This window comes from Anabas testudineus, chromosome 11, assembly GCF_900324465.2.
Source record: "Anabas testudineus chromosome 11, fAnaTes1.2, whole genome shotgun sequence".
NCBI lineage: Eukaryota > Metazoa > Chordata > Actinopteri > Anabantiformes > Anabantidae > Anabas > Anabas testudineus.
Genome location: NC_046620.1, coordinates 2,885,482 through 2,899,062, shown reverse-complemented (window position 1 = coordinate 2,899,062; position 13,581 = coordinate 2,885,482). Strand labels below are relative to the sequence as shown.

The 13,581-nt window shown below is 38.1% G+C and overlaps 1 protein-coding gene across 1 annotated transcript in view; it reads right to left on the bottom strand.

Annotated features, from left to right (window-relative positions):
• grin2da (glutamate receptor, ionotropic, N-methyl D-aspartate 2D, a) overlaps window positions 1–13,581 on the bottom strand; it is a 95,735-nt gene that overhangs the window by 51,977 nt on the left and 30,177 nt on the right. Inside the window, exon 6 of the mRNA XM_026347286.1 lies at window positions 5,451–5,565. Coding sequence (XP_026203071.1) covers window positions 5,451–5,565 — 115 coding nt within the window. The remainder of the gene's footprint in view (window positions 1–5,450; window positions 5,566–13,581) is intronic.

The following is a 13,581-nucleotide window of genomic DNA, read 5'->3' as shown; positions in this document are numbered from 1 at the left end:
GTTTGAATTAATCAATATAGTCTGAACCATGTTGACTTCGAGAGGTTGTTCCTCAACAGTCAATATGCCCATATTAGAATGATTTGCAGCCTAAGATCTGACTAAAGTATTGTGTTTTAATTCTAATTAAATATGAAAACATTAGTTCAATGTGCTGCGGACACAGGGTGGGCGGAGAGGATATAAGTGACTTAAAGGTCACACCCTCTGGCTAAGCTCAGGATTCATTCAAAGAACTGGAGCACTAGTTCACATTTTGACTACTTGGCATATTTCAAAATGGTGCATTATGGGGATTAAATATTCTCATTTAATACCAATTAAAAATTCTGCCTACATGGCAGCATTAATAAGGTGGTGTAGTGAGAAGATGAGCTGCACACATACATCTCTAATAGTGTCTGATCTCTGTTGATGATGTGTGTGATCATTGATCACTGTAACCATCACAATTATTGTCATCAATCTTCTAGTTTTATCTCCATCTTACTTGTTTTATGTGATAGCTTGATACAGCCAGTGGAGGTTGTGTGGAGGTGCTTTGCAGCCTAATATTTAGCCAGAGCCCTTAACACACTGGGCACTGAGGGAGAGAGGAAGATCCTCTCAGGTGACCCAGCCTAAGCTGACTCAACTGGAAACACCTGATGATTCCAGGAACATCATTGAAGATCTCCACAGACGTATCAGTCAGATATGTTAGCACAGAAACTGTACCACAAGTACCAAAATACTGATCTCTTCAAATGAAGGCCATTTATGAAATCTTCTGTTATGCTCACACAGCCTGCCGAGCAGGTGTTACCTTCAGCACAAATTATTAATTAAACAGAAACATATAAAGATGAGGTAAATATTGGCATGGATAACACTGACAGAGCAATAAAGCTAGTTGTGATTTTTATTTGAGAATGAATCTTCAGGGTAAATGTCAGGAAATTATTTTTAAAGCCAGCTCACTCATGAAGTACCTGCTGAATCATTGTAATCCATTAACAACACTATCAAACCTGTCTTGGAGATGTACTGTGAACATTCTGTGTTGTGGGGTTGTAAAAGTCTTACTGCACCTTTACACTGAACTGAGAAATGGGATGCAGCTTTATGTGGTTTAGGATTCCAGCTCTTCTGTCATGTTGATTAAAAATATTCTCCTCCTTGTTTTCTCATTTGCTGTCTGATCCACCGTATATGTTCCCTGTTTACACTGTGGCTCAAAGAACAAACATATGTAAGATGACTTGCTGAATCGTTGCATCACACAGCACCTTGCTTCATCAAACTCTAAGGATGAGATGTTCAAAAGCTGGAATGAAAGGAAAGGAAGTTCAGCTGGCAGCAAAACAACAAAAAAACAATTTCCTGGATGATCTGCACAGAAGCACATATTCCTGAAAATATAACTTCATACAAATAACATGGGGTGTTTAACAAAATAATTACAGGGCGTTACAGTTAAGACTAAGAATACAGAGAGAGAAATGGTCTACCAAAATGCCTAATCAAAAGTTTTAGATCCTTAAGTTATCCAAGACCAAAAGTCAGTATGAGTCCAGTACAATAGTTCAGTCAATTGTCTGCTGGCTCTGTGGTCTGGATTTGTACAGTAGTTACTGTAGGTCATTGCTCTTGTATGTCCTAGGTGGTGGAAGTAGACACAGAAATATTTTCCAATAAATGAAAGAACCAACGAAGAGTGGATATATTGGTAAGAATATATGGGAGGCGAAATTAGAAGTTTCAAGGATGAAGTCCTCTTTAAGCATTGTTAAAATACATTTATGCCAGAGTACATGGGATTATTCTTGCCCTGGTCTTGTTAACTCTGCCCCTCTGCCCCCGTCAGCCATAGTCTCGCTCCCTCAGGCCCAGATTTCATATTCAGTAGAACATTTCTCAGCTGTCATGTCTCAGCCGTTCAACAGATGCCCTTGCAGTTTTTCTTGTTTCAGCCACCTGACCTTCCCGCTGCACCTGTTGTCTGTTTCCCAAATTTACAGCCTGTATTCCACCTGCTCTGTGCCAGGTCGTACCACGTTCCTATGTGTGTCCTTCATGTTGGGGACTCAGCTCTTACTGAGTTCTGGACTCATGCACCACCTATATGTCTGCACTTGGGTTCTGCATCACTGCCTCTAGTGTATAATTAAAACCCAAAACTAAATTAAGAGTAGATCTACTTTGCTAGCTTTACTCTGGATTGTGTCTTATCCCACATGAATCAACATGAACATGTTAGAATTAACATTTTGAGACTACACGAAGACTACAAGAATTTACAATGGACATATAAAACAAAATCACTAACACTGGATTTTACAGTAGATTTATTGTGCAGTAAACTAGAAGAAATTCAGTTTTGTTGTATGCAACTTACAGTCTAATTGTTTACAGCTTTACTACTACAGCAAGATGTCTCCCCATTCCTGGTGGAGACAGGACCATGTTACCACAGTTAACAAACTTTTTTTTTTTTTTAAATATTCATCTTTCTTTCTCTCTCATTCTCACTGACTCATTCTGACTCTTGATAAATAAAGTTCCCGACCTGTCTTCAAGCTGTACAGGCAGCTCATGTTCAGCTACCCTAAGGTTGCTGTAATCAGCAAATCTACTAATTGATTCGGTTCTGGAGAGGTTAATTGAGCAAATATACACCTGGGGAACAGATGTTAAGACAAATGAGGCTCAGAAGAACCACTTAGTAGTTCTATTCTTTTTTCCTTCCACATTTTTTAATTCTGCATCTATTCAGGTTCCAAAGCAACTGATTAACTTGAGTGTTGTTTTTAGGTGGCATTTTAAAAGTATATATACACTACAACTCAAAAGTTTGGGATCACCTGCAAATTTCTTTGTTTTTCAAAGAAAAAACACAAAGCAGGATCTCAGACTAGCAAATAAAAACAAAAAAATCAGATGGGCAAAAGAGCAGAGACACTGAAGACTGGAAGAAAGTGTTGTCTACAAATAAATCTAAGTTTGAGTTCTTCGGATCAAACAAAAAAACATTTGTGAGACGCAGAACAATTGAAAAGATACTAGAACAGTGCTTAATGCCTTCATGTGTGTTTCCTTAGAAAAAAATAAAATATCTGACCCAAAACTTTTGAACAGTAGTGTACTGTATATACAACTCTAGAGTTTAAGGTGTTATTCTATGTGTATTTATTTCAACACTCTGAGCTAATACACGTTTTGAAAATTAAACACACGAGATACGACAGCAAGAAAAATTTTGGAGCTTATAACTTTCATTTTGGGAGGGTAGTGTTTTTTAAACCTGCATTAAAGGTCAACACATCAAGTTTAAAGAGAGAAATATCAGTATTGCTTTTTACAAATGTTTCAAAAAACCTCACAAAAAAGCAACTATAAAAGGGAATCATACATGCTTTAAAATTACTATTATTACATCCTATTATACATTGTTTATAACTTTGATATGGTGACAAACTGTTTCCTCCCAGACTGAACATCAGATATAAGACAGCAGCACAGGGGCCATCACCTATAGAGCAGCAGTACACAGTAAACCCTTATCTATCAGGCTTTTTATTCGGCTGTAGCCCATGGTTCTTCCTCTATTCTTGACAAAGACTACACAACAGTAACTTCCTCAGTACCTCAGTCTTCATTCAACCAACATTCAATACAGTAAAGGTCAGATGCAAAGGAAAAGGGCAAAAACTGTTTTATGATTCCTAGTGATGGAGTAGTAACTTAAGTTTGCTGCCTTTTTGCACCAGTGCAAGTCGATGCTCCTCTGCAAGGTTAACTACTGTTAGACAAAATACAAGCTGGATGGAAAAAAAACAGACACAGTGAGGTACAGAAGATTTAAAACATGAATAAAACAGCTGACACTCTCCAAAAATAAATGCCCCTTGTTCAGCTATCAAATGATAAGAGCCAGCATTTTTATTTTTCATGAGCACTGCCTTTTTATCAGGTTTTAAACCGAGTAGCGTCTGTAAATTCAATATTTCCCGTGATCTGAAATTTGCTCTGAGGCATGTTATCTTCTGCAAAACAAGATTGGGGTCAATTTCAGATCACGGCATGCATGATATATAAACCACCACCATTCCACGTAAGGTTTCTCCTAGATGTAAATGTCCAACAATCTAAGTCAGAACTGTGTAAGTCAAGAGAGAGAAACATTACAATACATCACCACAGACTGGTGATATATTGTCATTTTACAGTTTATTGAATATATAACCAGCATAATGGTCCTCGCATCTCTTTCTCCCTGGACAAACCTTATTCTTGGAAACCACCACTCCTTATACAAGGGGATCCAACAAGCTAATTCAGTGTTTTTATCTGTAATATCTCAAAACTTTCTGGTTTTATCATTGATCAAAACTGCCATGAGGCTTACTAACTAATCCATACATATCTTGCCCATTCTGTGCCTTTTAAAGATACAAGAGAGGGAAGATATCTGATAAAGATGAGAGATTCTCCATACATTAGCCAACTCTGAGTTTAAACTCATGCCTCAGCAAATGGGACAAAATCAGGAGTGATGAGGTCTGGAGTACAGTATGCAGCGTTAAAACATTAGCTGATTCAAAATCCTAAAAGAAATGACAAATATATTTTGTAAACAGTAGAGTCTTTGTGGTTTCTCTACACCTCACATATATATGGACACTTGAACTAGTCTGTAGATTCATATGTGCTTGTAAATCATTGAATTCCAAGCTGGTGTGTTGTACACACCCTGTGTACAGTGGTGTCTACATACTTTTGGCCATATAGTTCAAGATACTATGATAAGACAGCACAAAGAAACCCTGCTTAGAGATACATCTAACAAAAATGTATGTGTTTATGCTTTCTATTTTACATATTCCAGTTACTCCTCTACTTTTCTTCTGATAAAGGGATGCACACAAATTCTATATGGACAACTAGGTAGCGTTGTGCGTTATGTTTTTCCTTTCAAAGTTGAATTTTTTCTGCTTTTTGTTATACTAAAAATGAGAGAGGCCCTGCATCTGCACTCACTGGTAAACATATTGAGTCTTAAAAGGTCAGGAGCAAATGGAACACACTGGGATAGAACAAAAAGGGTTTTCTCGGGTCAAAAGAAGTCTTGTGGAATTGAAAGTGCCCTCAGAGTGCAGACCTTAGTTTTGGCCCTATTAAAGTACAACTCCTACCTATGGCCCCTGATAGAGAGGATATGTGGAATGTGAGTTAGCACTCACTAACAAGGCTGATAAATCCAGAAGAGGAAGAGGAGGGGCTTCGGGGAGATCACACAGATCTCATTAGATGAGGAAGTGGGAGAAGTAGAGAGACAGACAGTGAGACAGCAAAAAGGTGAAACTGAGCAGTGATAAGTTAGCATGTTCGATGAGCTGTGAAATTGCAGTTAGCCTGTCTAGGAATGATGTCATGCTGATTAGTGGCAGCTTGCACACGCGTGTACTAACCTCCTCCCAACCTCTCCCATTGGTGTAGGAGATGACATCGAGCAGCGGGTTGGACAGGTAGCCGTCACTGTTGAAGGAATAGTCCCGCCCACCGATGGATATGTTGGTGAAGTACCTGTGAGACGAGACAGCAGAGCAGAAAGGTGAAAATGAGATGTGATTTTATTATCCTACAAGATGGAGTGCCTGTAAGGAGAAAAGGAAATGGATCTGTCAGTATCTCAGTAATTTTTAGGAGGCCATGCCCTTTGAAAAAAATGAAATCAAAATTTAAAAGAAATTGAAAAAGGAAAATAAAAGCTGTAGAGGTAGATTTGAAACATTCACTGTGGGAAACAAGCATCAGGGTTTCTGTACTAAACAAAACATATTTCTGTTGATCGGAGAGGAAATCACATTGCTGAGGTGACGAGACCATGAGGTGGGAGAAACAAAGAGCCAAGAGGAGGTGATGTAGGGAGTGAAGGAAGAGATAAAGAGCACAGTTCTCTGAAATGTTTTCTCGTTTTCAGCAGCATTCTTGTGTCACACAACAGCGGGAGGTTTGCAGAGAAAGAAAATAAGGGGGAGAAAAGCTGAAAGAGCGTAAACATTGGAGGACAAATACTTGAGAATACTTTTAATGCCAGGAAAGACAAAAGCAAAAACACAGTAGCAGAGCAGCAAGCAGTGATGGTGTGAGAGAGAAAGAGCTTTAGCTTTGATGTTTTTAATGAAACTTGTGCCTTAAAAGCATCTCAAAAAAAGCACATCAAAGTATTCTAATGAAACTACCCCCCCCCCCCCCCCCACACACACACACACACACACACAACCTCACAGAAAGAAAGCCTTAACAACATCTGAAATAACTCTTAATCAAATGCAATTGGACTTCAAAACAGACCAAAATATACAGAAGTTAAGAGATACATAGTACTAACTACGGCGACTAAGAAGCCAAATGCACACCTTAATTATTATTAAAAAACTAAATTATTTACTTTTCATATCAAAAAGATACAGCAGGTCATTCAGACTGTTATACTGTGCAACATAAATTAAAATGAAATAAGTAGTAGACTATGCATTAGTGTCATAATGCATATTGCAATCAGTCTATTTCTATTTAAGGGTAAAACAAGCAATTCTTTTCATTATATGTAAAATGTTATGTAAAGTCTAAGGCCCATTTATAACCTGAGGGATTAGATTTCCCTGTCTTCAAGAGGCAGGAATCATTTTTCGGTGATAATAAATTCTGTATACAAATGAGAATAACAGTTTGTCTAAAAAAGGTTCAGTATGACTCAAGTAAAGGAGCAGAAGGTTTTGGTCTGTTCAAAATGGCTAAATTCATAAGCTCTGTAAAGAGCCTGTCATCATAACTTTGTTCTATCCTAATTACCACTCGGTAAGACTTCTGGTTGTGTGTGTCTTGGTAGTCTTGATGTAACAAGTCCTATTAATGGGAAAAGGGGTAAACACAGTGTAAAGTGGTCCAACTGTCTGTTTCTGAAAGCCTGCAAACATTTTTAAACACAATTCACCTGATAAACAAAAAGGATTCGCAGACAAAAACTAGATTTTATTTTATGTACTTTTCTTTTATCATAAGATGAACCTGTAAAGCTTAGCGGGGCTCAGTATTATTCAGGTCAAAGTGCAAAGCATCCCACCAGTCATATGCTGAATTTAAGTTATGTATCAGTAAGAAACAGGAAAACAGGATTAATAAGCAGCAACAATGAGGATACTATACAATATACATATCTGAGCTAACACATGCTCTTTCAAATAATGAGTTAAAGCTAATCCCTGCTATTGTAAATGAAATATTGTGTATAATATTAAAAACCATCTCTGTAGTCTGAATATTTAAATTTCAAGCTTAAAGCAGAAGCTTTCCTTCACACAGACTAAACAAAAAAAACTCAAATGAGATTCAGCTCCTACAGGTGCAGCTCACTGAAAGGTCACAGTCTTGACCACACTGTTGATTTACTTTGACACCACGTCCCCAAGGAAACATTTGTGAAAGCTGTCAGCCACTTTAAATTTGTAAGAGGTTCGTTAATTGGTGAAAAAACGTGTTGTTTTCCTTGTTCTCTGAGAATGCAGAATTCACTGTATTGTTGATATGCAATAGATTCAGGAAATGAAAGTAGACTGGAATAGCTACTTCTAGAGGTCGTTACAAGGAAATAACCATCCAGAAGAAATTCTCGGGGTGAACAGATATTGAAATTGCAGCTTGCACTCATGCAAATAGAGCATCAACAACAAAGTCAAGAGGACGTGTGAAGCTGCTACTGGAATTGCTTCAGAGTTGTATTAACATACATTTCTACCCTAACATATAATAAAACTGTGGGCCACGGATTTTCAGAAACCATCACATCAGAGTAATATTGGAATTTCATGTTGACCTGCAGCAGCTGGAAAACAAAATCCAGCCAAAAAACATTTGGAGCATTAGAGCACAGTAATTTTGCATATGTGCAATCACTGAGGGTGCTTTGACAGGAAGCTACATGCATTTATGTTTCTGAATTCATGTGAACCCATTTTGTAGGTGGACGAAATGACTGCAAAGTGTTTTGGCCTTCCCGGTAGAAGCCTTGTAAGAGGAGACCTCTAACCTGCTGCTGTTCATACAAGCTCCTGATGTTGCCTGACATCTGGGATGCCCCTGAGGACTTAAATGTTTCTATTTCACCTGGTTTACTCCAGAGACAAAATGTGCCTGGAGGCCTAGAGTGGAGCACAGTCAGGAATGTCTCCATCCGTTGTGCCGGTCACTGCCAGTCTGCAGCTGAGTGTGCCACTTCCTCCTTTATTTATTCGACACTGTCCTTCTCTTACCTCTCTTCCTCCTTTCACTCTACAATCTCAAATTCTCTTTTGAGACTTTTCCCCATGGAAGTTACAGCATAGTGTGAACTAGATGTGAGAGCAGCAGTGAAGAAGTGGAAAGAGGCAGCAGGAGGTGCTGAGACCATTAGGGCAAAAGAGAAGGTGAAGGAGAGAGTGCAAGAAAAAGAGGAAGAATAGCAATGAGACAGTGAGAAAGATGGATAGAGGGTGGAAAAACTCCAACAGTAGGATATATGCAGTGCAGACTTAGAGACTGTGCGATGCAGCAGAATGTGCTGCATGACACTGAAAAGAAAAACATCAAGCACGTTCGCTGTGGGCACAATCCAACAGCTGCTGCACTCATCCAAAACATGCATGTTTGTGTGGTTCTAATTTATTGAAACGGTAACCAGTATTATCAATTTAGGTTTTTTATATAGCACTAAATCTCAGGGCATTTTACAGTGTAACGTAACTATATATAGAATGATGCAGAAAACAACAATCTCACATGAGCAGCATTAGAAAACAGTGGAGAGGAAAACCTCCATTTAAGGGAAGACACCTCCAGCAGAGCCAGGCTCAGGGACGGCGGGTATCTGCCTCGACTGGTTGGGGTGAGTGGAATACATGAGAGATTCCTTTGTTTTTATGCAGGACGGTGTTTTACTCAACAATGCAGCACTTAATTCACACAGCTAAAGCTACAAAAGTGATAGAGCCTGCCTATAACCATGCTCCAACTAATCAGAGAATAAACTAACAATTCTTTGTGAAGAAAAACGTGTGTGTGTGTAAGATTTAACACAAAGTCACTGTCAATTCATGTGTTAGTAAATTAGCTGAAGAACATGTTGTTTCTGGGTAGTAGTATTACCAAACAGACCAGACATTTTTCTCTACAGATAGATCTATAGCTGGCCAAAGACAGTGTTTTGGGCTTAATATTACATAATGAGAATATAATGAGATAGGGTGAGACAGAGGGCCTTAAAGGTACAGATCAAAATCATAATCTATCAGTAAAGCACCGGAATAAAATTTAAACCTTAAGTTTATTATAATATGGCCACTTGAATCAACTCATCTAGATATCAGGAGAATTATATGGATGAGGAAAAGACAGAACAAAAGTAAAAGAAAAAGGGGATTTGAGCCAAGTAGAGAGAAATGAACAGACTGACCAGAATTTGAAGGCAACTATAAATGAAGGGCAAAACTCTGCTCACCTCACTTAATCCATCTTTTCATTCTCCAGAACAACATTTACCCAGACCTCAATCACTTCAAGCTCACAGAGGTCTGAAAACCTTGTCACAAAACAATGTCTGTGGAAATCTTCAGGTGGCGGTGTGATGATTCACTTCAATGACACATACGGCAGAAAAAGCACAGTTGGCTGAGTCTGAACAAGTTCTTCTTAGTGAAGATTTTTCAATTTAAAGTGTGATGACAACTGAATTGTACTTGTACCACCATTTCGTCATCAATAGGTATTTTGGAAAGTACAAATATATTACGCTCTTTGGCACTGCACTAGTTCTTGCAAAAATCAACCATCTCCACTGGAAATAGGGTTTAGAAAATAGAAGTGCAGTGAGTCACAAAATTCAGTTCAGATCATGGTTTGCGGGGTTTTTTTGTGTGATTTCTAATCAAAATCTTTCAATCTCTGAAATCAAATCTTCTAAATAAATACAATATGATGTGTTTTCTTTGACAGTCCTCATTGTTTCTGTTCATAAAAGGTATTAGTTGTGTCAGTGTGAGGTGAATATTATATAACATTGTTCAAGCACCTGCAAAATCCTGCATTCTCCATGACTGCATAGAGCTGTAAATCTGAGTGAGCAGGACCACTGAACAGGTCACCATTCTATCACAGAGCCAGACACACACATTTTCATACGAGGAAATAAAAAGTTATGTTTAGTATAGATTTCTCCAAGCCATGATTGGCCTTGGCATTGATAGGGACAAAGTTGTTTAATATCTTTTCTATTTCCATTTAGAATTTGTATGTCATTAAATCTCTGATGATATGCTGCAGTAAAAACAGATCAATTTGAAGTTTAGTTGTTCTATAGGCTCATCTGTTCATATAGAAGTTGGCTTTAGAGACAGAAGAAAATCCATGCAGACAGAAATGCTGGGAAAGAAATCAGTGTGTGTGCTTTTCTGTCTGATGGGGAGTGTGTACTAATGGTTTACAGTCCTGCTCTAATAAGCGTAAAAGATCCTGTCGGCTGGTGTGTGTGTGTGTGTGTGTGTGTGTGTGTGTGTGTGTGTGTGTGTGTGTGTGTGTGTGTGTGTGTGTGTGTGTGTGTGTGATATTCCATCAGTGGAAACGTTCAGCCTATTTGCTGCCTGTTACAGTAAAGCTTTCTGTGTAACCATGACAACTTCTTCAAAAGTGAAAAAAGAGAGAGATGAGGAGTTAAAGAGGAAGAGATGAAAAGACAGAATGATAAAAAGGGAGAGAGAGAAAGATGAGAAAGTTAGTTCGAATGATCAAGGGCCATTTCATGCTTCGTGTAATGGAAGACTAGGATTTGTCAGCGTTTATTCTCCATCTCTCTTCAGCCTCTCGTCCTCTTATCTGTCACTCCAAATTTTCTCGCAGGAACGTTGATGTTACATTAAAGTTACCGGTAAATAATATTATTACTAGATATAGTCAGGAATAAAGGAAAAATAGAATAAATAATCACAAGATGACCACTCAAAAAATACAATGCCTGAGGACAAGTGGTCACCACTTTTCTAAACATTACTTCTCAGTCAAATTCCGTTAGCCAAGACGTGCTATTCAGGAAATACCGGGGGAAAAAGCCCAGAGTTGTTCAAAAGCTGTCGCTTGAAATATTCTCCTGCAGTACAGTTGACCACAAATAATGTATGAGCAATGCTTACATTTGTTAAGTAAAGGAGTAAAACGTCAGTAGTACATCAAGTAGACAAAGTGGTTTCCACTCACATTCATTCATGCATGTGAATGTTGCACACGTTTACATTCTTTACTTGCTAACATATCTGTTCAGTTTACTCAGAAAATGATTGTTATTTTTTTTACGTTGTTGCATTTTAAATGGTTCGAAATGCATTTCCCCCTCTTTCTCTACCTTTCCTATCTGTTTTGCAGCAGTTAGACTGTAGCCAATTAGCCCCCGTTTTCCCTGCCATTATTTATTGGGTGGGTGATCAGTTTGAGACTTAAATGAGTTCAACAGATGAATGAAGGAATGAATAAATACATAAAGGTCCTGTGCATCCAATGCTCAGTGGGGTTATAGCTTCTATCCGACTCTCCATCCTACTCCCCCCTCCTCTTTCCTACGATTCCTTATCGACTGGGATGATTCATAGTTCATCACTTTCTATGACAAAACCACTGTGGGTCTCAGACCTGTCCTCTGGAACTAAATGCACCAGCCGAGCTGTCTCTCCTCATACACTGTGGAAACTAATGTTTGGAGTTCATCCTATTGAACACACACACACACACACACACACACGGTACAAGAGAAAGGCCTTTGGCTGAATCACACCACACAAATGAAAGGCCTGTGACCATGAACACCAAAGGGGGGGGTGCTGACAAAGATGTAAAGGCTATCATGAATCCTGTGTGACTCATAGATTCGGCAGTGAAGGAGACAAGCACAGAATCTGTTTTGTGTGATTTAACTGGGCTACAATCGGGCTCTTTATTATTCATAAATTACTACAAGATTAATTGTGAGACATTTTAAGATGTCATCAAGAGGCCTGTCAATGTGAAGTAGCCTGAATTAAATAGTGAACCACCAAGGAAGATTTAAAGGGAAATGTGTTGGGACTGTTGTAAAGATGCCTAGGGAGCCAGCAAAAACAAGTCTTTGGTGTACTCGTTGCAATGAAAGGTGCTGACCAAGCATATATGATGAAAAAGGTATATGATTACAAATTTCAGGCCGATGGAGAGCAGGGTTCTGAATGTTCTATAAAATGCAAACAAAAATTGGACCTAATGACTCAAATTATAGTAATTTACTGTTTATATATAGTGTTTTTTCAGCTATTTCTTTGCCACAACTTGTGCTTCAAATGTGTCCACTACAACCAAATTGTTTTCTAGCTCAGCACACTGCAATGTGGCTAAAATTGACCTATCACCATATACTGTATGTACAGTATATATAGAATAAAAACATTAAAATAAAGAAACATTGCAATAAAAGTCATTAGATCCAATACCTTTTAATAATGTAGACAGTAGTAAATAGAAAAAAAAAAAAACAAAGGGAAAAGTAGAACTGTTATTTGCAGCAGAACGTATTACAATTTTGATAATAAAAATACTTCTGGTGGCAAAGCATAAAGCTTTGAGTTTATGGTTTAGTTCATTTTGCAGAATACATTCAGACATATCACAGAATTAATAGAGGAGTGAAAAGTAAATAATGCTGAAAACCATTTATCAACACTTCTGCATTCTGGATCACTTTTCACTTAGACTGAATGTAAAAGATACTGACCTGTTTTATCATTTATACAAAAAATATACTTTTGTTTAGATAATTACATATTAGTTTAGTTGTTTTTGCTGATGCACACATCTTGTCCTAATAGCTTTTTTGACTGCAAATAACACGTTTGGATGCGCTTGTTTACAAGGTCTCCAGTCAAAATGATCAACCTCTGTTCAGTCTCTTGCACATTTCTATAAGCAGTAAAGGCTGACATAGGTTTAAAAAAAGGCTCAGGGTGTCCATTAAAGTCTAGGGAATAAAGTACGCTGTGTTGCTCTCTATTGCTAACTCAGCAAACACCACCAATTAAAAGAGAAGAAGGAACTGCTGCAGTTTCCAAAGGTACTCTTGGCTAAATTCAAGGACTTACGACAGAATTATCCAGTAACCACCAGTAAGACAACATTTTTACCCCCAGTGGTAGAGGTTTAACCACAAAACTACACTATCAAGTTTGAACTAAAGACATCCCTGAACAAAAAGGCATTCAAATGAAAAAATATGTGCATTTAAGGTTTTCCATTCATTTTTTTAAATCACTATCCTTTTTTCACGTCCTTTGGTAGCCTTCGCAGCACAACCAAACACGAATGATGCATAGGTGTATCTTTAGAGCTGGACACCGAAAATATGTGACACTAAAATAAAATCAATATGTGCATGCATGGTTTGAGCTGTCTCTGTTCTATTCAAAGAGGAGAGGGAGAAGGTTCAGAGAAGAACGAGCACGTGAGATTAAGTGAATGATAGGAATGTGCCCTTGGTCTCTTGTCTATAACAAA